At 38.8% G+C, this 27,969-nt stretch overlaps 2 protein-coding genes across 2 annotated transcripts in view; one reads left to right on the top strand and one right to left on the bottom strand.

The window, feature by feature from the left end:
- LOC126456035 (uncharacterized) overlaps positions 1-27,969 on the bottom strand; it is a 329,352-nt gene that overhangs the window by 80,129 nt on the left and 221,254 nt on the right. The gene's annotated exons all lie outside the window — the stretch shown is intronic.
- Positions 26-27,450, top strand: LOC126457284 (uncharacterized). Its single transcript, XM_050093452.1, has 4 exons — positions 26-236; positions 3,212-3,334; positions 17,654-17,806; positions 24,805-27,450. Exons 1-4 carry the CDS (start codon positions 41-43, stop codon positions 25,056-25,058), a joined length of 726 nt encoding a protein of 241 aa, XP_049949409.1. The 5' UTR covers positions 26-40; the 3' UTR covers positions 25,059-27,450.

Raw genomic sequence — 27,969 nt, 5'->3', positions numbered from 1 at the left:
AAAGTCCCGCTATTTCAGAACTCTGGAAATTCACCAATAGATGGCGCAGCTGCCGTCTCGAGTTTATGAATCAACAGTTCAGTTGCAAACAATAACAGTCATGGGGAAGACGAAGACAGGAAAAACAGCAGTGGCGTTCAGTATTCTTGCATTTTTGTTTATATTCATATCATTTGTGACGCCTTATTGGCTGGAAACGGACGGAAAATTGCAAAACCCGAAGTTCATACGAATAGGTAAACAGAGGACAATTACACTACACTTAGGCGTGGCTGCATGTCTGGTGTAAATTAAAATACATTTAGTCTTGTTATTTCATATCGTTAATAATGCATGGAATATTGTATCAGCCGCGGAGAATAACCCTTTTTTCGTTTATTAGTTTCAACAATATCTTAGACATTTGGTGCAGTCAAGTGGATTTATGCTAGACTGACAGCAATTTTGAACCGTAAATGGATTTTAAACCATGCCCTTCTGTAACATAAGCGATGTGATATACAGTTATATGGAGGATGCTTCGCCTTTAAGTTACCAGGTGCACATACTTTCGTAAATTCAGCTCGAGATACTTGTGTTTTAACTCAGTTGAAATCGCCAAATTCTTTGCCAGTGAAGAAATCGTTAAGTTTTGTATTAGCAAGTGAATTACATATTTTTTCGTTAAAGACTACTCGCGACTGTATTGCTGTGATATGTCATAAACAAAAATATTTTGTATTATATATGCCCCAAAAGGCACCTGTATTACAGAGGTATTGACATGTTTGATGAATTAATTGTGCATCGTACTTTCAGTTATAAACAACTTTCATGATCTTCAGTCTTGCCAAGCAGTGATTCTATCCTTTCTCAGATTGAAAACAATTATTGTCTGCCTTGGCAGACAGTAAGCCTCATCGGACGGGTGATGATAGATCAACATAAATTTTTGTAGTTGTTGGGAGATTGAGCCCACCATTTATTCGACTTTCGTTTCAGCTCCAACTCAAACTCTTTAATCCAAGTTTCATCAATAGTTATTAATGAAAAAAAGCTTAACCTTCTAAATCAGATTGTAATTTTAACAATATTATGAGAAGAAAAGTTGCTATTTACCATATGGCGGAGATGCTGAGTCACATGTAGACACAACAGAAAGACCCTCACAATATAGCTTTCGGCCCATTAAGGCCTTCGTCGTCGTCACCACCACCACCACCAACACCAACAAACCCCTGCAAGCTGTGCCCTACAGCTGACATAACCAACAAATTAACGGATCATTCACTCCACAGTGGTGCAACTTCTGCATTATTTATGAAATGAGCTTTACAATTTCAGACTTTTTGCAGATGATGATGATATCAGTAACAAGCAGTGACTGGCTAATTCAGCTGTAAATTCTGTTTAGCATCTTGGCCGCATTTCTGCTGTGGCTTTGCTACTCCCAGTTTCAGTTCATGTATCTTCCATGAGCACCTGGACAGTAATGTTGACACTACTCACATCCTTTACATACAATTGCAATTTCTTCTGGTATTGTGGGAGGTCTTTTGAAAAGATTCTCCTGTGATAATCACTGAAGACTTCATGCAAAGCCCTCCTGACAGCCAAAGATGTTTTATTTACCCACTCTATATCTATGATGGTTTCTGTGCTAAGGCCTTTGTAAAAGTTTATGATATGGGCAATGTTGTTACATGTTTTGTGTAGTAATGTTGACAGCAACCATACACGGTAGGGGGGATGATGGTTGGAAGGAAAGTAATCAATGAGAGAATGGTAAGCAGATGATTTGACTAGTACCTATGAACTGAAGATAGCCTTTTATGACCTGCTTGCTGGTTAACATCAGTATGCTATTTTATTTTATTTTTAAGAAATAAATGTTGTAGTCAGGAACATGTGAAAACTGCTGTAGAAAAGTTAATGAGGCATAGTGACTGAGGAGGCAACAATCAAAGGTAGCTCCATAATATCTCAACCTAACCAACACTCTGGGATGTCTAGTGTATTTGATAAACTGACAGTCAAACAACATGTGGCAGCTGCTTCAGAATTATGAACATAATCACTTTGGTGGTGGCAGTTTAAACTAAGCTCTTGTATTTCAATGTAACTGTAATTTGCACTATTTACATGACATTACATCAATAATTGTTCCATAGATCACGAATAGGACATTTTGTAATTATGTGGAATTTGTCAGTTTAACATAAGTTTTCTTTACACTACTACATATCTAAAAATTCATCTATTGAGTTGTTGGCGTTGCCATTAGAGAAGTTCTTTTCATTTGCTTTTAAATGCTGTTTGGCTATGTCAGACTTTTAATGGTATTTGGTAAATGATCAAAGCTTTTTGTGGCAGCATAATTCACCCCTTTCTTTTCCAAAGTCAGATTTAACCCTGAGTAGTGAGGATCATGTTTTCTTCTGGTGTTGTAGCTGGGCACTTTGGTATTATTTTTGAATTGGGATGACTTATTAACAACAAATTTCATAACTGAAATATGTATTGTGAAGGTGCTGTGAATAGCCTGAGTTCCTTAAATAAATGTCCACAAGGTGATCTTAAGTGGGCTCCAGCTTTATTGTGATTACACACTTTTGTGCAACGAATACGTTTTCTCTTAAATGGTAGAAAACATGAAATAAACTCTCCACAATATCAAGCATTTTCAGTTTAACTAACTGAAACTGATAAAATGCTAATCTATGTGCAGTAGAGAAAACATACTGATCAGCATGGCACCTATTGATAACATGAGGCCCGAGGTTTCTTCTTCCATCATATATTTTTTTCCCGTTCTTGAGTGTAACCATTAGTCTGGAGTAGTTCTTCAAAACTTACACATCTTTCTGGTTTATTTTCAGAGGCTAAGAAGAAGAATTTTCAACTGCATATAAGCTGTATGGCTGGCAATCAACATTTAGCAATCCAGTTGTTACAACAACAAAATATTGATATTTCTTAATTTTAAGCTATACTTTGTACATTGGAATGTAAGTTTTATATGGCTTGTGCAGTAGTGATTCAGCAAAAGAGTTACAGCATAATTTGGGGAGGGGGGGGGGGCTTCAGGATAATATAAGGAATGTAGCAAAAAGTTGATTTCCTTCAATGTAAGGTTTTGTGGTATTAATTTCAATTTTTATATGTGCCATACTTGTGAAGCATGTCATGATAATTTGATTCTAAATCAGATACCATTCATTCTTTGTTGCAGGGCTTTGGCAAGTATGCTTCAATGGCTTAGAAGAAATACATCATTGGTATGACCCAAAATTTTATGGCTGCTGGTGGGTCTTTGAAGAAGAGTACTACATTATTCATGACCTGCTTTTGCCAGGTACTTTAACTTTGCAATCAAGCCTACAAGTACTATTTTATGTTAAGATATGGAAATTTTGTTTGTAGTACTGGTAAGATTTTTTTAAAATTAAATTGGTGACATGTTTCTGGAAGAGTGTCTGCAGACACCTTCACCAGTACAACATGATTTGAAGCTTGAATTCTTGTTGTTAGAGCCACTGTTATGTACTGTGCATCTTCTGGCCAAAATTTTTTGGTATATACTCTTTTTATTTAGATCACAGATAGACATTACTGTGATAATGATCAACCTAGATGTATCTTACTTCAGTCTTGATGGTGAAAGAAACTTCTATCACCAGAACTGGCCAACAGTGAGAGGAGAGTTGATACCTTGTCATTACATCAGGTTGTGTATCAGTGTCATCAATAAAACCCCAAACATATCTTGTCTCGTGTAAGTAGGGCATGCAACATCATATGTCCATTGGTTGAGGACATTCAGCCAGATGTGCTCTTGTCTGCTACTCATAAACATAATACTACAAGTTACATCCACTCCCCACAGTGATTGGCAATGAACAGTTGCCCTAATGACAAAACACTCATCCTTTGGGATTGAGAAGTGCCAGAGATGCTCAGAAACGAAGTACAAATTTCCAGGTAACAGTGCCATATGATTATTTATTTTGGTTGCTTATAACGGTAATTTAACATGCTAGACCAAGTTATTCAAAAAGTTCAATATCTCAAAAACAAATGTTATATAGGCATGGCCAAAAACCGTAGTTATTTAACAAAAACCAAAAAAATTGCACTTTTTAAAAAATAAACTATCAAATGGAGTAGGCAGTTATTAAAGAGAAGGCATAGTATCAAGGAAAAAACTACAGGAACATGATAGAATGTATTGAATTAAATAAAACTGTTTGGAAGGATCTTTAAGACTATGAGAGATGATAGTACAAAAATTTAATACGAGAACCAGTTGAAAACATAAATTCATTTATGGCAGACATCACATTTCAGCTGTGAGATGGCAGGTGGCACAGTAACTAACAATATAGATAGAATTGTGCAATCATTCTATGATTTTTTAAAGTGTTTATATAGTTTAAGAGATTAACAAGAAACACTGGTAGTTAATAATGAAAACCAGGTACGTTGTACAAATACTGCCAAGGTATGAAAAAACAAAATGAAAGTTGCCTGTATATAATGGTGTTGCAGTAGAAATAGTTAAAGGTGGAGGCATGGTAATGCAAAGGAACTTGCAAAATTGTTCACAGGATATCTGTGGAGGGAAAGAAATGTCTGAGAATTGGAACAATACTGTAACCTCTTTACACCACACGAAAGGAGACAGAAGGGTACATAATGTAATTCACAAGTATTATCACTAACTTATAGGAAAAATATTGGATTTTAATCAAGCAAAGGAAGAACTTGGCTGTTGATAATGTAGCATCTACATCTATACTCAACGAACCACTGTGAGGAGCATGGCAGAGGGTACATTCCATTGTACCAGTTATTAGAGTTTCTTCCTGTTCCATTCACGTATGGAGCATGAGAAAAATGTTTGTTTGAATCCCTCTGTGCATGAAGTAATTATTATAATCTTATCCTCATGATCGCTGTGTGAGTAACAATTTTAAGCCAGTTCTTGAAACTCTGTTAATGGACTTTCGTGGGATAGTTTATTACTGTCTTGAAGACTCTGTCATTTCAGTTCCCTCAGTATCTCTGTAACACTCTCCCATGGATTAAAATAATCTGTAACCATTCGTGCTGCCCTTCTCTCTATGTTAGTCTTAACTGGTACAGGTCCCACACGCTTGAGCAATATCCTAGGATGGGTTGCATGAGTGATTTGTAAGCGGTGTCTTTTGTAGACTGCTTGCACTTCCCCAGTATTCTCAAAAAAAGAAATAAATAATAGTAATAAAACACAAAAACTACCACCTGCTTTACCCACGACTGTACCTATGTGATCATTCCATTTCTTATCCCTACAAAGTTCACACCCAGGTACTTCTATGAGATGGCTGATTTAACAGTGACTCATTGATATTATAGTCATAAGATACTACATTTTTTTTTGTTTTCTGAAGTGCAAAATTTTACATTTCTGAACATTTAGAGCAAATTGCCGATCTGTGCATCATGCTGAAAGCTTATCGAGATCTAACTGAATATTTATGCAGCTTCTCTCAGATAGTACTCCTTCATAGATAACTGCCATCATCTACAAAAAGCCTGATTTTACTATTAATGATGTCTGCCAGGTAATTAACATACAACATGAGCAGCAAGAACCCCAACACACTTCCCTGGGGCACACCCAAAGTTACTTCTGCGTCTGGTGATGACTCTCCATCCAAGATAACATGCTGTGTCCACCCTACCAAAAAGTCGCCAATCAGTCACAAATTTCACTGGATACCCCATATTTTTGTACTTTTGACAATAAGCATAGGTGCGGTACTTAGTCGAGTGCTTTTTGTAAATCAAGAAACACTGCGTTTACCTGTTTGCCTTGATCCGAAGCTTTCAGTATGTAATGTGAGGTAAGTGTGAGTTGGGTTTCACATGATCGATGTTTTCGAAAACCATGCTGGTTGACATTGAGGTGGTCATTCTGTTCAAGATACCTCACTATGTTTGAGCTCAGAACATGTTCTAGGATTCTACAGCCAATCAGTGTCAAGGGTATTGGGCGGTAGTTTCATGGATCACTTCTACTAATCTTCTAGTAGCCGAGACCTGTTCCTCTTTCCAAGAACTGGGCACCGTTTTTTGGTCGAGGGATCTATGATAGATTATAGTGAGAAGAGGGCCCAACTCAGTCACAGATTCAGTATAGAATCTGACAGGGATTCCTTTGTAGTCTGGAGCTTTGTTCAAGAGTCAAAATGACCTAGAGTGCCTGGTGTACAGTTAGGAAGTCATGATCAAAAGTTTTGTATGGTAATGAATAGTTTCTACACACTTCAACAACATAGTGAAAAATTAAGAAATGAAATATAGTTGGGTAAGGAGATTTCACATCACCAAAATTATCCTCAGCAATACTAGAGGAAGTTTTCGGATTCTTAAACATATGGTATTCTTAAGTGTACTGTACCTGTTAACGGAACATTTCCGACACATCTTCATTTTGCCGATGTCATTGTACTGTTAGTTTCTAGTACAGCTAAACTTCAACAGTGAATGGAAGAATTTAATATTAGGTGATGAATTTTTCTATTCGTGGTAGTTATTGTACAGCAAAAGAAATAAAGAATAGATCATTTTAATTCTTTAGTGCTTTTGATAAACTAAATAGGCTGCTTTTCAAAACAAAGCATCCAATGTGACAAAGAAAGTTTACAATACACAGAAGTGACAAAAGTGGCGAGACAGCAATATGCACTTATACAGATGGTGGTAGTATCGCGTACACAAGGTGTAAAAGGGCAATGCATTGGAGGAGCTGTCGTGTAATAAGGTGATTAATGTTAAAATGTTTATCACCTGATTTGGGCCATATGATGGGAATTGGCGAGTTTGAGCGTGGAATAGTAGTTGAAGTGCGACACATGGAACTTTCAAATTTTGGGAATGGGGGGGGGGGGGGGGGGAGAACTCAATATTCCGCGATCCGCAGAGTGTCGAGAATACCAAATTTCAGGTATTCCCTCTCACCACAGACAGTGCAGTGGCCCACAGCCTTCACTTAATGACCAAGAGCATTGGTGTTTGCATAGAGTTGTTAGTGCTAACAGGCAAGCAACACTGCATGAAGTAACCACGATGACTGTTATGAGAGTGTGGCAAAATTAGGCATCAAAGGGGCTATGGCAGCAGACAACCAATATGAGTGCCTTTGCTAACAGCAAGACATCACCTGCAGTACCTGGCCTGGGCTCATGATTATATTGGGTGGACCCTGGATGATTGCAAAACCATGTCCTGGTTAGATGAGTTCCGATTTTAGTTGGTATGAGATAATGTAAGGTTCAAGTGTGGCGCAGACCTCACTAACCCATCATCCCAAGTTTTTAACAAGGTACTATGCAAATTGGTGGTGGCTGCATAATGGTGTAAGGCTGTGTTTACATGGAATGGACTGGTTTCTCTGGATGTTCAGCTACTTGGAGATAATTTAATGCCATTCATGTGTGTTATGTTCCCAAACAACAATGGGATTGTTGTGGATGACAGTGCCGTGTCACCAGGCCACAGTTGTTCACAGTTGGTTTGAGGAACATTCTGGACAGTTTGAGAGAACCATTTGGCCATCCAGATCAGCCGACATAAATCTCATAAATCATTTATGGGACATAATTGAGTTCAGTTAGTGCCCAAAATCCTGCACTGGCAACACTCCTGCAATTATGGATAGCTATAGAGGCAGCGTCATTCAGTATTTCTGCAGGGGACTTCCAGCGACTTGTTGAGTCCATGCCATGTCGAGTAGCTGCACTATGCCACGCAAAAGGTGGCCCAACATGATATTAGGAGGTATCGCATGACTATTGGCACCTCAGTGTAAGTGAATAACAACTCTGCAGGTTGTCAGTATTGGATGCATTGAGTACGATCACTGACTTGCATTCATCATTATTTTTGTAGATTGGTTTAATTTATACTTTCTTCTTTTGCTTATTTTCATTGCATTTGTGTTTTGAACAGTGTAACATATTACAAATTTGAAGTATGAGAACTGAAGGACAGACAACAAGTCATAACTACCTACTGCATTGGAGATTTCACGTCATATGCCGACACTTAAAACAGTAACCTGAAATGGGACACAATATTATGACCTACATAAGTAATTTTTAGAGCATATCATAATATTGGATATGTGGGAAACATTTGTGTAAAATTTGTATCAGTGATGGAAATTCCTGGATGGAACAATACATAATATAAGGTAAAGGAACCACTCACATGTAGTGGACTGACATGAGGAGCACAGAAACTCTGACACCTGCAGAAGTCTCAGTCTCAAAACCGAAGTTCAACTATACTGGACTTGTAAATGGCCGCACCTTTACTCGTTTTCTCTCTCTCTCTCTCTCTCTCTCTCTCTCTCTCTCTCTCTCTCTCTCTCTCTTCTTTCATTCTTCATCACACCCCCCATGGCCAAGAGCCAACCATAAATCCACATAGAACCTTGTTTAAAACAGTTTCAACATTCCTCCAATCTTGATCCTCCTCTTCAATCATCAGCTGTCATCCCCAGGTAATCTTTCAGGCATTCCTTCTAATTTAGCCTCACCTTTTCGCAAATCCCTCACACATAGCTATCCATAACATCAAAACCAGTTTGGGCCTTATCACCCTACCTGCAGCCAACGGCCCCACCACAGTGATGAATTATAGGACTATGTGGCTGAGGGTCTCCACCAAAAAATATCCCATCCCATCCCATCATGACCTCCAGCAACTCCTAAAGTCTCAGGTACAGCACACAACTTGACACCTGAATCCATCTCTCTCCTCACACCAGCAAACCACCTCCCCCCCCCCCCCCCCCCCCCCCTCCCACTCCTTTCTTTTACCTACTCCACAAATCCAACCCTACAAGTTCTTTTGTGGCCACAGACCACTACCTCTCCCAACATTCTCCTAATACCAAACCCATAGCTCCTTTCCTAATTTTCCTAATTGCATCTTGACCCACAAATTATTTCACTTTTGAAGACTACATCTATGAACACATCCACATTACAGCCTTGAGTACGTGTGCTAACTTATTTATGGGACATTTGGAGGAATCCTTCCTATTCAATCAATACCTAAACCATCTTGTTTGGTTGAGATTCATTGACGACATTTCGATGGTCTGGACTCATGACAGGGAAAACCTTTGCTCTTTCCTCCATAACCCCAACAGCTACTCCTAAAGCCGCTTCATCTGGTCCCGCTCCACTCAATAAGCCACCTTCCTAGATTCTCATTCTCTCTCTCTCTCTCTCTCTCTCTCTCTCTCTCTCTCTCATAAGGCTCCATAAATATGCCTGTCCATATCCAGTGCACCTACCACCAACAGTACTCCACTTTGCTGCCACCCATTCCATGCCAGAAAGTCTCTTTATCTCAGCGTTGTTGTCGAGCGATGCTGCATATGTAGTGGAAAGCAAGAGTTGTTGAAATATACCTATAATCTCACTAGAGCCTTTATTAACAAACCACATCATATCCAGCTCATCTGTGAACAGATCTCCCATACCATCCCTTCCTCTGACCTGTTACTAGTCACTGTTCATGACTCCTCTGATCAACCAGTATCACCATGGCCAGGTAAAGCTCAGCCACATCGTTCACCACGGTTTTGACTATCTCTCATCATGCCCCTATATGAGCGATATCATATCCTACATACATATTACCCAAAGTAGTGTTCCACCACCCAACCAACCTACTAAACATTCTTGCCCATTCCTATCCCAATCCTGTTCTCAAATGGTCAGCTATGGCACAAGATCTGCCCCAGACACCAGCCACCTCCTACTGCAGTCCAACCACCAGCATTTCTGGTCCAATAAAAGGCAGGGCCACATGTGAAAGCAGATATGTTATGTATGAAGAGGTCAGTGGAATTTGGTGCTAACCCACAGTTTCATAAGAATAAGCCTGATCACACTATCTGTTATGTTTTCGAATGCACCATAGTTGGTGACAACTTATGTACCGCTAAAAAGAGCTGTCTTCTATATAATTTGTTTTGCCATATTGAATTTGTTACTTTCCTTGAATTTAGTGAAACACATAATATATAGCAACTCAGAATTACACTCTTGTGAGGTAGCATCCAGAACATATACTTGCAACCCCCCTCCCCAAGGCAGGCATGCATCCTCTCTCCCTCATCTCTTGTCTCCCTCTTCATCTCCACTTTTCTCATTCCCTCCCTCCGGTCTCCATCTCTCTTTATCTCTTGTGGCTCTCCCCCTTGGGCTCTTTCGTCTTGTTGTGCAGGCAATGAGACATGCCTCATTGTATCCATGTGTTCCCTCCTTGCCTTGTGCATACTTCCCTATATCCTTCCCTTCTATATCTGCCAGGCAACTGCTTTCAGTAATTCAGTAATAAATCTCGCCACGGGAATGTTTGTGTGGGTGTCTGTCTGTTGTGTGAGCAAGAGCTCGAAAGCTTGTGTGGATATTGTTTTCCATTTGTGTGAAGTTTGATATGTCACTGAGAAGTAGTGCAGCAAACACACTCGAGTTCTTTCAAGAAGTGGGTGCATGTTTACATTTGTGATTAAGACATTAGACATTGTTGGGCTGGGCTACAGAAGAAATAATTAAGGCTTAGAAAATTGTTTTTGCATCACTCTGATAGCGTTTAGCATTGCTTTCAGTTATTCAGCCAAGTTGCCAATTCCATTTTACAAGTAATATCTTCTCCAGTTGCTGTGAGCCTTGTTGTTATGTGTACTTATGTACAACCACACTGTTCGGCATTCTCAGCACCACTTTTTATATATTAGCTTGACTCCCAGCACCTGCTATGTCCCTTGAAGCTCGTTTGTTTTTCAGAGGGTGCACTGTAAACGCACATTCAGTGTTTTCCAGCTAAGCTGGATGGTGCCCTTGGCGAGATCTTAATAAATCTATTGCTGAACCACAAGTCTTGTTTAAATTGAAACCTCAATTGTGGTTTATTAGGTTTCCCTTTATCTTAATTTAGATAACTCTTTAATGACATAGTTACAAAAACTTTACACTCTCCAAAAAACGATAACGAAAACACATCGGTGATTGCCCTAAATGCATCTAATTAATGAAATGGACCAACTCCAGTCAGATTTGACCCAATACTACAACCTGCAAAAAGTACTATACCCACAATTGGAAGTAAATTCTAGTAGTAGCGTAATTTGTTTGGGGTTGACTTGCAACAATTAGATGTTTACAGTATCTGCAGTCTTTTCTGCAAGCTGGCATTGAAAAATGTTGTGTTCCCAAGTATGGTATGTTTTTAGCTATTGCAGAAAACATGTTGTTGTTGTTGTTGTTGTTGTTGTTGTTGTCTTCAGTCCTGAGACTGGTTTGATGCAGCTCTCCATGCTACTCTATCCTGTGCAAGCTTCTTCATCTCCCAGTGCCTACTGCAACCTACATCCTTCTGAATTTGCTTAGTGTATTCATCTCTTGGTTTCCCTCTACGATTTTTACCCTCCACACTGCCCTCCAGTACTAAATTGGTGATCCCTTGATGCCTCAGAACATGTCCTACCAACCAATCCCTTCTTCTAGTCAAGATGTGCCACAAACTTCTCTTCTCCCCAATCCTATTCAATACTTCCTCATTAATTATGTGATCTACCCATCTAATCTTCAGCATTCTTCTGTAGCACCACATTTCAAAAGCTTCTATTCTCTTCCTGTCCAAACTATTTATCATCCATGTTTCACTTCCATACGTGGCTACACTCCATACAAATACTTTCAGAAATGCCTTCCTGACATCTATACTCGATGTTAACAAATTTCTCTTCTTCAGAAACGCTTTCCTTGCCATTGCCAGTCTACATTTTATATCCTCTCTACTTCGACCATCATCAGTTATTTTGCTCCCCAAATAGCAAAACTCCTTTACTACTTTAAGTGTCTCATTTCCTAATCTAATTCCCTCAACATTAACCAACTTAATTCGACTACATTCCATTATCCTTGTTTTGCTTTTGTTGATGTTCATCTTATACCCTCCTTTCAAGACACTATCCATTCCATTCAACTGCTCTTCCAAGTCCTTTGCTGTCTCTGACAGAATTACAATGTCATTGGCGAACCTTAAAGTTTTTATTTCTTCTCCATGGATTTTAATACCTACTCCGAATTTTTCTTTTGTTTCCTTCACTGCTTCCTCAATATACAGATTGAATAACATCGAGGAGAGACTACAACCCTGTCTCACTCCCTTCCCAACCACTGCTTCCCTTTCATGTCCCTCGACTCTTATAACTGCCTTCTGGTTTCTGTACAAATTGTAAATAGCCTTTTGCTCTCTGTATTTTACCCCTGCCACCTTCAGAATTTGAAAGAGCGTATTCCAGTCAACATTGTCAAAAGCTTTCTCCAAGTCTACAAATGCTAGAAACGTAGGTTTACCTTTTCTTGATCTAGCTTCTAAGATAGGGTCAGTATTGCCTCACGTGTTCCAACATTTCTACGGAATCCAAACTGATCTTCCCCAAGGGAAGTTTTTCCATTCGTCTGTAAAGAACCCGCGTTAGTATTTTGCAGCCGTGACTTATTAAACTCATAGTTTGGTAATTTTCACATTTGTCGACACCTGCTTTCTTTGGGATTGGGATTATTATATTCTTCTTGAAGTCTGAGGGTATTTTGCGTGTCTCACACATCTCGCTTTCGTAGATGGTAGACTTTTGTCAGGACTGGCTCTCCCAAGGCTGTCAGTAGTTCTAATGGAATGTTGTCTACTCCCGGGGCCTTGTTTCGACTCAGGTCTTTCAGTGCTTGGTCAAACTCTTCATGCGGTATCATATCTCCCATTTCATCTTCATCTACATCCTCTTCATTTCCATAATTTTGCCCTGCAGTACATTGCTCTTGTATAAACCCTCTATATACTCCTTCCACCTTTCTGTTATCCCTTCTTTGCTTAGAACTGGGTTTCCATTTGAGCTTTTGATATTCATACAAGTGGCTCTCTTTTATCCAAAGGTCTCTTTAATTTTCCTGTTGGCAGTATCTATCTTACCCCTAGTGAGATAAGCCTCTACAACCTTACATTTGTCCTCTAGCCATCCCTGCTCAGCCATTTTGCACTTCCTGTCAATCTTATTTTTGAGACGTTTGTATTCCCTTTTGCCTGCTTCATTTACTGCATTTTTATATTTTCTCCTTCATCAATTAAATTCAATATTTCTTCTGTTACCCAAGGATTTCTACTAGCCCTTGTCTTTTTACCTACTTGATGCTCTGCTGCCTTCACTTCTTCATCCCTCAGAGCTACCCATTCTTCTTCTACTGTATTTCTTTCCCCCATTCCTGTCAATTGTTCCCTTATGCTCTCCCTGAAACTCTGTACAACCTCTGGTTTAGTCAGTTTATCCAGGTTCCATCTCCTGAAATTCCCACCTTTTTGCAGTTTCTGCAGTTTTAATCTACAGTTCATAACCAATAGATTGTGGTCAGAGTCCACATCTGCCCCTGGAAATGTCTTACAATTCAAAACCTGGTTCCTAAATCTCTGTCTTACCAGTATATAATCTATCTGATACCTTCTAGTACATCCAGGTTTCTTCCATGTATACAACCTTCTTTTATGATTCTTGAACCAAGTGTTAGCTATGATTAAGTTGTGCTCTGTGCAAAATTCTACCAGGCGGCTTCCTCTTTCATTTCTTACCCCCAATCCATATTCACCTACTACTTTTCTTCTCTCCCTTTTCCTGCTGACGAATTCCAGTCACCCATGACTATTAAATTTTCGTCTCCCTTCACAATCTGAATAATTTCTTTTATTTCTTCAATTTCTTCCTCATCTGCAGAGCTAGTTGGCATATAAACTTGTACTACTGTAGTAGGCGTGGGCTTCGTATCTATCTTGGCCACAATAATGCGTTCACTATGCTGTTTGTAGTAGCTTACCCGCATTCCTATTTTCCTATTCATTATTAAACCTACTCCTGCATTCCCCCTATTTGATTTTGTGTTTATAACCCTATAGTCATCTGACCAGAAGTATGAATATCAAGAGCTCAAATGGGAACCCAGCTCTAAGCAAAGAAGGGAAAGCAGAAAGGTGGAATGTGTATGTAGAGGGTGTATACAAGGGCAACATACTTGAGGACAATATTATGGAAGAGGATGTAGATGAAGATGAAATGGGAGATATGATACTGCATGAAGAGTTTGACAGAGCACTGAAAGACCTTAGTCGAAACAAGGCCCTGGGAGTAGACAACATTCCATTGGAACTACTGATGCCCTTGGGAGAGCCAGTCCTGACAAAACTCTGCCATCTGGTGAGCAAGATGTATGAGACAGGCGAAATTCCCTCAGACTTCAAGAATAATATAATAATCCCAATCCCAAAGAAAGCAGGTGTTGACAGATGTGAAAATTACTGAACTATCTGTGTAATAAGTGACAACTGCAAAATACTAACGCGAATTCTTTACAGACGAATGGAAAAACTGGTAGAAGCCGACCTCGGCGAAGATCAGTTTGGATTCCGCAGAAATGTTGGAACACGTGAGGCAATACTGACCCAAAGACTTATCTTCGAAAATAGATTAAGGAAAGGCAAACCTACATTTCTAGCATTTGTGGACTTAGAGAAGGCTTTTGACAATGTTGACTGGAATACTCTGTTTCAAATTCTAAAGGTGGCAGGGGTAAAATACAGGGAGCGAAAGGCTATTTACAATTTGTACAGAAACCAGATGGCAGTTATAAGAGTCGAGGGGCATGAAAGGGAAGCAGTGGCTGGGAAGGGAGTGAGACAGGGTTGTAGCCTGTCCCCGATGTTATTCAATCTGTATATTGAGCAAGCTGTAAAGGAAACAAAAGAAAAATTTGGAGTAGGTATTAAAATCCATGGAGAAGAAATAAAAACTTTGAGGTTCGCCGATGACATTGTAATTCTGTCAGAGACAGCAAAGGACTTGGAAGAGCAGTTGAACGGTATGGACAGTGTCTTGGAAGGAGGATATAAGATGAACATCAACAAAAGCAAAACGAGGATAATGGAATGTAGTCAAATTAAGTCGGGTGATGCTGAGGGAATTAGATTAGGAAATGAGACACTTAAAGTAGTAAAGGAGTTTTGCTATTTGGGGAGCAAAATAACTGATGATGGTTGAAGTAGAGAGGATATAAAATGTAGACTGGCAATGGCAAGGAAAGCGTTTCTGAAGAAGAGAAATTTGTTAACATCGAGTATAGATTTAAGTGTCAGAAAGTCATTTCTGAAAGTATTTGTATGGAGTGTAGCCATGTATGGAAGTGAAACATGGACGATAAATAGTTTGGACAAGAAGAGAATAGAAGCTTTTGAAATGTGGTGCTACAGAAGAATGCTGAAGATTAGATGGGTAGATCAAATAACTAATGAGGAGGTATTGAATAGAACTGGGGAGAAGAGGAGATTGTGGCACAACTTGACAAGAAGAAGGGACCAGTTGGTAGGACATGTTCTGAGGCATCAAGGGATCACCAATTTACTATTGGAGGGCAGCGTGGAGGGTAAAAATCGTAGAGGGAGACCAAGAGATGAATACACTAAACAGATTCAGAAGGATGTAGGTTGCAGTAAGTACTGGGAGATGATGAAGCTTGCACAGGATAGAGTAGCATGGAGAGCTGCATCAAACCAGTCTCAGGACTGAAGACAACAGCAACAACTTTTTAACTGTCATTGCACAGTTAGGTTGCAGTGGTTTTGCAGATAACACTACAAAAGTGCTGAAACTTAATTTCCATGAACCATTCAATCATATAAATGTATCCTTGTAACTGTTAACAAAATACATGTGTTGAAATGTAAAAGCTCTACTGGTGTAGATATTTCCAGAAAGCTGGTGAAGGCCTACTGAAATGAAATATGTAAATCTTTGGCCCTTTGCAAGATCCTCCTGCAAAAAGATGATGTTCAGGAAAGAATGCTGTTAGGCTTCTTTATAAAACTGAGGATGTTGCCAGTGTGTCAAACTATCACCCAGTCATGCTTTAAATAACGTCATGTCTTAATTGTTGAAAAAGTTAAGAAACCTAAAAATTATCCACTAAGACAGTTTCGTTTTGGCAAACAGGAATCTGTAAATCATCGATCTTCTCATTCATAATTGATTTGTTAGAATCTCTAAACAGTGTAAACACTAAGAAATTGCCAGTTGGTGTCTTGCATGAGCTCTAAAATTCCGTTTTATTGTGTAGATCACGAAATATTTCTAAGTAAGGTCCGACAGAGATCCTGTAGATAATTGGTTAGTGTCATCCCTTGAAGACAAAAGTTAGTAATGTCTCAAATGGCACATCCCAAGATGTGGTGTCCTCTGAGTGGGGCATAATACAGCATTGGGCCTATCATGGTTCTGCACTTTCACCCTTGCTGTTCCTAAAACCTGTAAATGATCTTTAAAAAATGGATTAAAACAGTCTGACCACAGTAAAATATTTATTTACAACTTGGCTACCGGAATGTGACCATCTTCATCTTCAGAGCATTTATACCATGATGGTAGACGGTGGCAGTGAATGATGAGCTGCTACGATTTCACAAACGTCTACTATCCACCTACCATCATGGTATAAATGGTCTGAAGATGGTCACATTCTGACTGAAATAGATAACCATTATTTTGTTATGGTAAAGACTGTTTTTAATCAGTTTTAGCGAGAGCACTATATTTCTCGACAAGAAATGCTTTCAAAAATTACTGCGGATTATCTGCCTCTACCCATTAGCAAAAAATGTAATTTCACAATGTTTGCTGGCAATGCAGTCATTGCAGTAGATAATACATCTGTTATGAAATAAAAATCTGATGCAAATGGCTAACTTCAGTAAGTTGTGGCTTGGTTGCAGTCATCTCACTTATGGCTAACCTAAGAAATATAGGTGTCATTCACTTCCATGCAAACCACAAGAAGGCAGAAACGGTAATTATTATCCATTATGAACATATAAGAATGCAAGTGTATTTCTTACAAATGTTGAGTGTTCATGTAGATAGGCGTATCATTTGCTTTAAGAATGATCTCCCATTTTGGTGTTTGCAGTACCTGAAAGACTGCGTATTTCAGTTATTTTCATTCAGTAATGCATACCAACATGAAAAATGTCTTCACTGCACAGAAAAGAACAATTAGAATCTAGAGTCTTAATCTGTATCTCCTCCTCAACCTTGTGCTATAATCTTTTCAAACAACTTGTTATACATTATGTCCATTCTTATACTCCCTGATCATAAATATTCACATCACTATCTAATAACACCAAATGCATAAATACTCTCGTCATTTAAAATTTAAAAAGTACTTCCTTTACTTATAATTTTACTCAATATAAGAATTCATCTGCAGTAATAAATGAAAGCCATGTGGTGCTCTGATGCACATGTGCACTTAAAGGCAAAAGTACTTCTTTACAATGCTAATGTCCTAAATGGAAATTATGGTTAGTTCTTTCCTTATTTTATGTAATCATTAAACTCTATTTATGTCACTTTTTACTACAAAATGTATTTTAATCTAACTTAGTAAGGGAAAATGTTTACTTTTGCTGCTTAAAACTATCTTTTTTAGTGTGTCTAAACTGAGGCTACTGAAGTGTGAATCAAATGTGTTGGCATCACGTTAAATTTTGGTTTCTTTCTTGCTTACAGGATTCTTTGTTGCTACACAGTTTTTCTTCACGCTGAGTTTTACATTGTTGCTTATTGCAAGTTTCCTAGTGGCCCTTTATACTTGTTGCAGCAAAGATCATGACAGATTTGTGCTGCTGTTGTTTGTGATTGGTTCTGACATGATTCTTGCAGGTAAGTGATTCTTACTATTTGTTATCAGTGTTCATGTATTGCTAATGACTGCATTCTTACAGTCCTAAACTATAATTTTAGTATTGGAAATTATGGCATAGTAAATAGTTTAGCTGGAACCATGATTACTTTTTAAATTTTTCCCTCATTGTAATCAAACTGCCAGGCACTCTCTCTGCATCGATTTAAGTCATAGTCTGCAAAGAAAATTTGCATTTAAACAGGCCCCAGGCAGTGATGTAAAATTTTTGTTGCCTCAGATAGTAATTTACAGGATGATTTTCTGAAGTTTTATGCTGACATGCATGCTTTTGTTTTCCTAATATTTTACTGGTGGCAGTGGTGGACACTATGGTCTTTACTTTCATCTAACAGACGTACCATTGCCATAGATAAGTGCACTGTTAGTCTATCTTGCACAGCAAAAATCAGCATAAAGGAAGCACCCATTCACCATCTATATTGAATGATTTTTCCTTCTCATTGAGGTTATTGATGCTTTCAGTAGCCTCTTTAAGTACAGAACTACAGTAAATGGCAGCTTTATCAGCACTCAAGCTCTGTTGTTTAAACTGATGGTATGACAACCATTGTTTTAATGCATATGTTGCCGTTGTCTGATATATATAGAGGGAAACATTCCATATGGGAAACATTATATATAAAAACAAAGATGAGGTGACTTACTGAACGAAAGCGCTGGCAGGTCGATACTGTTGCCTCATCAGGAAAGAGGGAAGGAGAAGGAAAGACGGAAGGAAGTGGGTTTTAAGGGTGAGGGTAAGGAGTCATTCCAATCCCGGGAGCAGAAAGACTTACCTTAGGGGGAAAAAAGGACAGGTATACACTCGCACACACACACACATATCCATCCACACATACAGACACAAGCAGACATATTTAAAGACAAAGAGTTTGGGTAGAGATGTCAGTCGAGGCAGTGTTGAAAGACAGGTGAGGTATGAGTGGCGGAAACTTGAAATTAGCGGAGATTGAGGCCTGGAGGATAACGAGAAGAGAGGATATATTGAAGAGCAAGTTCCCTTCTCCGGAGTTCGGATAGGTTGGTGTTAGTGGGAAGTATCCAGATAACCCGGACGGATGGTGTAACACTGCGCCAAGATGTGCTGGCCGTGCACTAAGGCATGTTTAGCCACAGGGTGATCCTCATTACCAACAAATACTGTCTGCCTGTGTCCATTCATGCGAATGGACAGTTTGTTGCTGGTCATTCCCACATAGAATGCATCACAGTGTAGGCAGTTCAGTTGGTAGATCACGTGGGTGCTTTCACACGTGGCTCTACCTTTGATCGTGTACACCTTCCGGGTTACAGGACTGGAGTAGGTGGTGGTGGGAGGGTGCATGGGACAGGTTTTACACCGGGGGCGGTTACAAGGGTAGGAGCCAGAGGGTAGGGATGGTGGTTTGGGGATTTCATAGGGATGAACTAAGAGGTTACGAAGGTTAGGTGGACGGCGGAAAGACACTCTTGGTGGAGTGGGGAGGATTTCATGAAGGATGGATCTCATTTCAGGGCAGGATTTGAGGAAGTCGTATCCCTGCTGGAGAGCCACATTCAGAATCTGATCCAGTCCCGGAAAGTATCCTGTCACAAGTGGGGCACTTTTGTGGTTCTTCTGTGGGAGGTTCTGGGTATGAGAGGATGAGGAAGCGGCTCTGGTTATTTGCTTCTGTACCAGGTCGGGAGGGTAGTTGCGGGATGCGAAAGCTGTTGTCAGGTTGTTGGTGTAATGCTTCAGGGATTCCGGACTGGAGCAGATTCATTTGCCACGAAGACCTAGGCTGTAGGGAAGGGACCGTTTGATGTGGAATGGGTGGCAGCTGTCGTAATGGAGGTACTGTTGCTTGTTGGTGGGCTTGATGTGGACGGACGTGTGAAGCTGGCCATTGGACAGGTGGAGGTCAACATCAAGGAAAGTGGCATGGGATTTGGAGTAGGGCCAGGTGAATCTGATGGAACCAAAGGAGTTGAGGTTGGAGAGGAAATTCTGGAGTTGTTCTTCACTGTGAGTCCAGATCATGAAGATGTCATCAATAAATCTGTACCAAACTTTGGGTTGGCAGGCCTGGGTAACCAAGAAGGCTTCCTCTAAGCGACCCATGAATAAGTTGGCTTATGAAGGGGCTATCCTGGTACCCATGGCTGTTCCCTTTAATTGTTGGTATGTCTAGTCTTCAAAAGTGAAGAAGTTGTGGGTCAGGATGAAGCTGGCTAAGGTAATGAGGAAAGAGGTTTTAGGTAGGGTGGCAGGTGATCGGCGTGAAAGGAAGTGCTCCATCGCAGCGAGGCCCTGGACGTGCGGGATATTTGTGTATAAGGAAGTGGCATCAATGGTTACAAGGATGGTTTCTGGGGGTAACGGATTGGGTAAGGATTCCAGGCGTTCGAGAAAGTGGTTGGTGTCTTTGATGAAGGATGGGAGACTGCATGTAATGGGTTGAAGGTGTTGATCTGCGTAGGCAGAGATACATTCTGCGGGGGCTTGGTAACCAGCTACAATGGGGCGGCCGGGGTGATTGGGTTTGTGAATTTTAGGAAGAAGGTAGAAGGTAGGGGTGCAGGGTGTCGGTGGGGTCAGGAGGTTGATGGAGTCAGGTGAAAGGTTTTGTAGGGGGCCTAAGGTTCTGAGGATTCCTTGAAGCTCCGCCTGGACATCAGGAATGGGATTACCTTGGCAAACTTTGTATGTGGTGTTGTCTGAAAGCTGACGCAGTCCCTCAGCCACATACTCCCGACGATCAAGTACCACGGTCGTGGAACCCTTGTCCGCCGGAAGAATGACGATGGACCGGTCAGCCTTCAGATCATGGATAGCCTGGGCTTTAGCAGTGGTGATGTTGGGAGTACGATTAAGGTTTTTTAAGAAGGATTGAGAGGCAAGGCTGGTAGTCAGAAATTCCTGGAATGTTTGGAGAGGGTGATTTTGAGGAAGAGGAGGTGGGTCCCGCTGTGATGGAGGACGGAACTGTTCCAGGCAGGGTTCAATTTGGATAGTGTCTTGGGGAGTTGGATCATTAGGGGTAGGATTAGGATCATTTTTCTTCGTGGCAAAGTGATACTTCCAGCAGATAGTACGAGTGTAGGACAGTAAATCTCTGACGAGGGCTGTTTGGTTGAATCTGGGAGTGGGGCTGAAGGTGAGGCCTTTGGATAGGACAGAGGTTTCGGATTGGGAGAGAGGTTTGGAGGAAAGGTTAACTACTGAATTAGGGTGTTGTGGTACCAGATTGTGTTGATTGGAATTTTGAGGTTTTGGAGGGAGTGGAGCTGGAAGTGGGAGATTGAGTAGATGGGAGAGACTGGGTTTGTGTGCAATGAGAGGAGGTTGAGGTTTGCTGGAAAGGTTGTGAAGGGTGAGTGAGTTGCCTTTCCGGAGGTGGGAAACCAGGAGATTGGATAGTTTTTTGAGGTGAAGGGTGGAATGCTGTTCTAATTTGCGGTTGGCCTGTAGGAGGATGCTCTGAATAGCCGGTGTGGATGTGGGAGAGGAAAGATTGAGGACTTTTATTAAGGATAGGAGTTGACTGGTGTGTTCATTGGCTGAGTTGATGTGTAGGTGAAGGATTAGGTGGGTAAGGGCAATGGATTGTTCAGTTTGGAACTGGTATAGGGACTGATGGAAAGAAGGGTTGCAGCCAGAGATGGGAACTTTAAGTGTGAGGCCTTTGGGGGTTATGCCAAATGTCAGACAAGCCTGAGAAAATAAAATATGCGAGCGTAATCTGGCTAGGGTAACAGTTTGTTGCGAAAGCTTGAATTTTGTGTGTATGTTTGTGTTCGTTTGTGTGTCTGTCGACCTGCCAGCACTTTCATTTGGTAAGTCACATCATCTTTGTTTTTATATATAAAAACAAAGATGAGGTGACTTACCGAACAAAAGCGCTGGCAGGTCGATAGACACACAAACAAACACAAACATACACACAAAATTCAAGCTTTCGCAACAAACTGTTGCCTCATCAGGAAAGAGGGAAGGAGAGGGGAAGACGAAAGGAAGTGGGTTTTAAGGGAGAGGGTAAGGAGTCATTCCAATCCCAGGAGCGGAAAGACTTACCTTAGGGGGAAAAAAGGACAGGTATACACTCGCACACACGCACATATCCATCCATGGATATGTGCGTGTGTGCGAGTGTATACCTGTCCTTTTTTCCCCCCTAAGGTAAGTCTTTCCGCTCCCGGGATTGGAATGACTCCTTACCCTCTCCCTTAAAACCCACTTCCTTTCGTCTTCCCCTCTCCTTCCCTCTTTCCTAATGAGGCAACAGTTTGTTGCGAAAGCTTGAATTTTGTGTGTATGTTTGTGTTTGTTTGTGTGTCTATCGACCTGCCAGCGCTTTTGTTCGGTAAGTCACCTCATCTTTGTTTTTATATATAATTTTTCCCACGTGGAATGTTCCTTCCATTATATTGATATCATCTTTGTTTTTAGATATATTTGTCCTACGTGGAATGTTTCCCTCTATTATAACTACACTATGGACAGGTAGACAATTTAAGAAAATTCTTTATAGAACGAGCAGAAACTAGCAATCACTCATATAAATACATCGGCTACACCATTGCAATTTCATAACCTTTTCTACAACCCTTTAGATCACATAACATCAACAGATAGAAGAAAATAAATTGGAGAAAGAAAACACTACATGGCAAGCACCCGTATCATCTAAGACAGCCACACATTGATCAAGACGCATCCAACACATGGCTATGAAAAGGCAATATATACAGTGAGAGAGAAGGATTCATGATTGCAATACAGGATCAAACAATAAACACTAGATATTACAGCAAGCATATTATTAAAGATCCCAATGCCACAACAGATAAATGCAGACTTTGCAAACAACAAATAAAAACAGTAGACCACATCACAATTGGATGTACAATACTAGCAAATACGGAATATACCAGAAGACATGACAATGTAGCAAAATAATACATCAACAACTTGCCATACAACATAAACTAATAAAACAACATGTTCCCACATACAAGTATGCACCACAAAATGTACTGGAGAGTGATGAATACAAATTATACTGGAACAGAACCATTATAACAGATAAAACAACACCACATAACAAACCTGACATCATACTCACCAATAAAAAGAAGAAATTAACACAACTAATTGAAATATCCATACCCAATAAAACAAATATGCAGAAGAAAACAGGAGAAAAAATTGAAAAATACATACAACTGGCTGAGGAAGTCAAGGACATGTGGCATCAGGATAAAGTTGGCATTATACCAATTATACTATCAACTACAGGAGTCATACCACACAATATCCACCAGTGCATCAACGCAGTACAGCTACATCCAAACATATATGTACAACTACAGAAGTCTGTAATTATTGATACATGCTCAATTACCTGAAAGTTCCTAAATGCAACGCAACATATACCGTCCAGTTAAAAGGAAGTCACGCTTGATCAAGGTCCGCGTCACTTTCCATTTTTAACCAGACATAACGTCTGAGAAAGGAAAGAATAATAATAATAATAATAATAATAATAATGTGTACAATGTTCTATCGACTAACCACCAATGCAGTAGCCATACCAAGAGTAGTAGTATGCTACTGTATATTTAATTTGATGAACTATTAGAAATCTTTTTTTGCAAGATGCCCAAAAGCAAGCACTAACGTAAATTCATCGGCATTATTTAGATCATTTTAGAAAAATGAGTCATTTTGTGTGCCTTATTTTTAAACTGAAATTTATTGATATGTGTCTTTACATGCATTTCTGGATCATAAGATTGATGTACAGGAGATGCATCAAAAATTAAATCACAACTAATGAGAGCATTGGCACTTGTTTTAAAAAATTTATACTGCTAATGAGTTGCAGTCTTTACATAATGAAATTGATGATAAATGACATCCCGCAGAGATTATCAGTTCATCTTTCATGTACTCTTCCTGTGAATACTAATGTAATGGAGTATTGAGTAGTTTTTGCTTTGTTACCCCAGCTTGAAGTTTAGAATATTTGGGCTTTTTAATTTGAAGTAAAAATAATTGAACAAGAAACATAAAATTTAATTTTATGTTAATTAATAAACAATTGTTAATTAATTAATTCTTCAGCTTCCATCTTTATCATAGTTCCAATTTAAAATTTTTTGTATTATATGTGAATGAACAAAATAATTTTCTGTGAATATTTCTGTTGTGCTGTATAAACTGACTATGATCTTGTACATGTACAGGAAGTCCAATTTTTTAAGTAGTTGTTAATGCAGATGAGACTTACTCCCACCACTTCATAATGTTGGAAACGTCCATTATCACTGTGGGCATACCAAATCTGAGTAGTATGTGAAACCCAGTACTTACATTTACAAAAGAAACTTGCAAATTTGTTTCATAGTTACATTAGTCTCCTGCTCTATTGAAGGAAATCCAGTATTGTCTGGATGTGATGTTGCTTTGACTTATTGGTTCTCCTTCCAATTCAGAACATTGTTTACTCCCCCCATGTATGACATCCTGGAACACTGTTAACTGAGAAAAACAAAACCTGGATGATTACCATACTGATAAATAAAGGAAATTAGTTCATGAATAGTTCAGTGGAATATGAAGAGTTGACTTTTTGCTCAGCAGTCTCACTTCCTTCAGGCATAGTGCCTTTAATTTGTGTTATTTTCTGCAGTCTTTCACTGCTTTCAATATATTTCTCCTTTTTTTCCTTCATTTGCTCAAAAGAAGAGAAACAACTGTCATGTACTACGCATCTTTCATTTCAATTTAGATAGTTTCAAATTAGATAGTAATTAGCTATATGTTACGGTCCATACACACTTCTCACACAATTTCAAATGTTATTCATTAAGGTACTGAATTAGCTGTGATAAAGTGGTCTTGGTGACTCTAAAACGTAATCTAAGAAAGATGCTAATATTTTCAGTTTGTCAGTTACCATTTTAACAGTGTTAACTTAATTATTTTCAGCTATCTCTGGTACACTGGCAGTAATAATATTTGGGGCAAGAGGAGATGGTCGTGACTGGTTACCAAATTGGGAACACAATGAAATCTCATGGTCTTATGCTCTGGCTGTGTTTGGTGTAGTATTCCTATATTTATCAGGAATATTATTTCTTGTAGAAGGACGTGTCCATCGCAAAAGACAGAAGCGGGAACGAGAGGCTGCACAGTCTGCGTATCACATGGAACCAAGGAAAGCTGCCCACACAGTAATTTGAAAGCATCTCGAAGCATAAAATGTCTATGACACTAATGTAGCTGGACTACATTAAGCAGCAAATTTTTTTAAACAATTTTTTTTTCTTTTATCATCAAAAAGCTGGCATCAGTCAAACCAAAACCAGCAGTGGGCTTTATGTTGACCTAGAAAACATAACCAATATTTTGTTCACTATTGGTTATGTGATTTAAACTACTTGTGGTTTACATCACTAGTAGAAAAAAATTATACATATATTATATAATATTACATACAGACAAACATGTATGATGTCTGTAATGTACACACTGTTGTGTACACTTTCTTGTCAAAGTTGTATAAGAAGAATTCTACTCAGGGTACTGTTCAGAAGTTGGTGCACATCACATTTTAATTTTTGTGTTTGGGAATCATATTTGCAGGATTTTTTAACAGGAGTGTTTCAGATTTTACATATAACTGCTTTTCTTACTGTTGAGATTGGATCTACAAGTCCATGTTAAGATAGCTTTTAAACAGATTAACTTGTATTAAAATACTAAAAATGGAATGAATGTACATGTATGAAAGAAAGAAATGGTAGCTAAGTAATAACACTGATCTCTGATTAGTTCATACATTTTTTGGGATCAAAAACAAATTGACAAAAGACGACTACATTAGCACTTAAAATCACTGCAAAATTTCTTAAAATCACTGCAAAATTTTCTAACAAAGTGATATACAAAGTTGATGACTTGACTGCAGTGAATTATATTGACCGAAGAGTGAAAGAAAGTAACATGGCTGCAGAGAAGGTCTTAAGTTTTAGTGTGACAGATGAGGTTTCCATCATCAATGTGTGTATAAATTCTGTGAAGAACTCATGGAGTTTACTGGCATGCTTTTTTTTTTTTTTTATTTTCCAGCAGTACAAGACCTTAATGAGTAAGCACAGTTTCAGTATACTTCACCACCAATGTATTTTTCATCAAAAACTAATTTCAGTCTAATGAATATGAATTTGCTGCTGCCTGTTCCGTTAAGTATAATGTCTGTAAACTTTGATAAATGCAGCTTCTGTAAAACTAGTGACTCTATTCTTTACTGAATCTGCTTTTTGGAAAACAGACACCATTTATTTTATATTTTATGCAGTTTTGAAGATTACAATGCAGCAGCCATTTATATTAACATAAAATTGAAGTACAGTCCCTGTGTGAAATGATCTCTTCTCCACTTTGATTGGTATAAAATAATGGGGGCAATGAATATATGTTGTGATGTAAGTTGTTGTCTGAGCTTTGTATGTAACCTATTCCGTCCATTTCAGTATCAGTTAAGTATAGAAGGTAAACATTTGTAGTTTCTATAAAAGATGTGTACAGCACAATTGTGTACTCATTTTCCTATAATATTTTTCAGTAATAGCATTGCCTTCAAGCAAGCTTTTTCTTGTAACAGTATTATTAAGTGAATTGTATATAAACACAAACGCAAAAACGTTGAAGTGTTCTCACTAAGTGCACTTTTACCCATTTCTTAACTTTCATCCAATCCCCTCTTTGAAATAAAGAAAATCAGCAAAGTAATATTGCTTCATCAGTGTTGTGCAAGTAATGTTCAATGTGTCTTTGTATGGTTCAGAAAATTGATGGTATGTACAGGATATGTATCATTTACTTCTAATAAATCTCAATTCTTTTTTACAGAATTTATATAGTAAGTCTATGTAAAAGATAACTTTGAAGATTTTTACAAGTTTAATACATTTATTTTGTACATCGTTTTTACTTTGGCTGTGGATACTGATTTTCAGTGTTAAAAATTCAGATAGAATCTCTAGCTGTAGTAGCAGGCTGCCTTTAAATAATGGCAGAACCATTTGCAGTTCACTCATTGTGAAAAACTACATGTTTCACTGTGATGATGAAAGTTAGTATTGCTAGAAACCCCCCCCCTCTCGCGCCATTTTTCTTTCTTCTTCTACCCCTGTATTAGCTCTCTCCCACTCCAACAGTTTTGCTCTTCTTTCAGATCCACAGTCACTGCACCCACCATTCACACAGGAAACATGTTTATTATGCTTTCGCCACTAAGTTCTGGACCGTGAAATGATGAACACGGGGCAGCTTATTGTATTTATGACTTTAATCTAAATATACAAACCAGCTCATAGTTATTCTCTTCCATATTTTTACCATTATTGGGTCCTAGGCTTTCCATGCATGTTTACTGTAATTTCATGTTTGAAAGTAAGTAGTGTCACATAGCAGACAAATCATTATTTTTAACAGCTGCACCTATTTGTAAAAATGTTAGATCTGATAGCAGCTGACTGCTTAAATGAGTAAATTAATATTTTATTTTATATAGTACACATATGTACATCTTAAAATACTGTTTGATATTTTTGTACTGTCATGTATATACCACTGTTGTATTTGAAATTAAATATGTATGTTGAGAAAAGATTACAAATTGTTTGTTTATGAAATTGATTTGTGACCACTGATAACTACTTTGATTCCCTATCAGAGCACTGCACTATAATACCTGAATGTATTAGGCCACAGTAGTAGTGATACAGGTACATTTGAGTGGATTTTATTTCTCATTCTTGTGTTTTCCTGCCTAACTCTTCTTTATGTACTGGTTATTCGCAGTTTTACATTAGATGAAATTAACCAAAAGTGGGCCATGACATTTAGATTATTAAATGGTGCAGTTTATGTAGCTGTGCAGCAGTGTTATACAGACTAGATCTCTCAAACTGACCAGCATGGTAGTTACACATTTGTGCCCAACCAGTGTGTCTTAAGAAAAGAAGTACATTCTGGATTTTTGTAAACCTGGATCATTGTAAGAGAGGCTTTGCAGTTCTCAGGATTCCTTTCCTCCTCCTTTATCTAGCGATTTTTTTTTTCTGAGGCTTTCTTGGATTGTCAGTT

Source organism: Schistocerca serialis, chromosome 2, assembly GCF_023864345.2.
Source record: "Schistocerca serialis cubense isolate TAMUIC-IGC-003099 chromosome 2, iqSchSeri2.2, whole genome shotgun sequence".
Lineage (NCBI taxonomy): Eukaryota > Metazoa > Arthropoda > Insecta > Orthoptera > Acrididae > Schistocerca > Schistocerca serialis.
This window is presented reverse-complemented; position numbering and strand designations above follow the sequence as displayed.

Excerpts from the sequence above, each read along its gene's own strand:
- LOC126457284 (XM_050093452.1), top strand. The coding sequence starts at position 41 with ATGGCGCAGCTGCCGTCTCGAGTTTATGAATCAACAGTTCAGTTGCAA. Across the intron at positions 237-3,211 it reads CCCGAAGTTCATACGAATAG|GGCTTTGGCAAGTATGCTTC; the intron begins GTAAACAGAGGA and ends TCTTTGTTGCAG. Across the intron at positions 17,807-24,804 it reads TTCTGACATGATTCTTGCAG|CTATCTCTGGTACACTGGCA; the intron begins GTAAGTGATTCT and ends AATTATTTTCAG.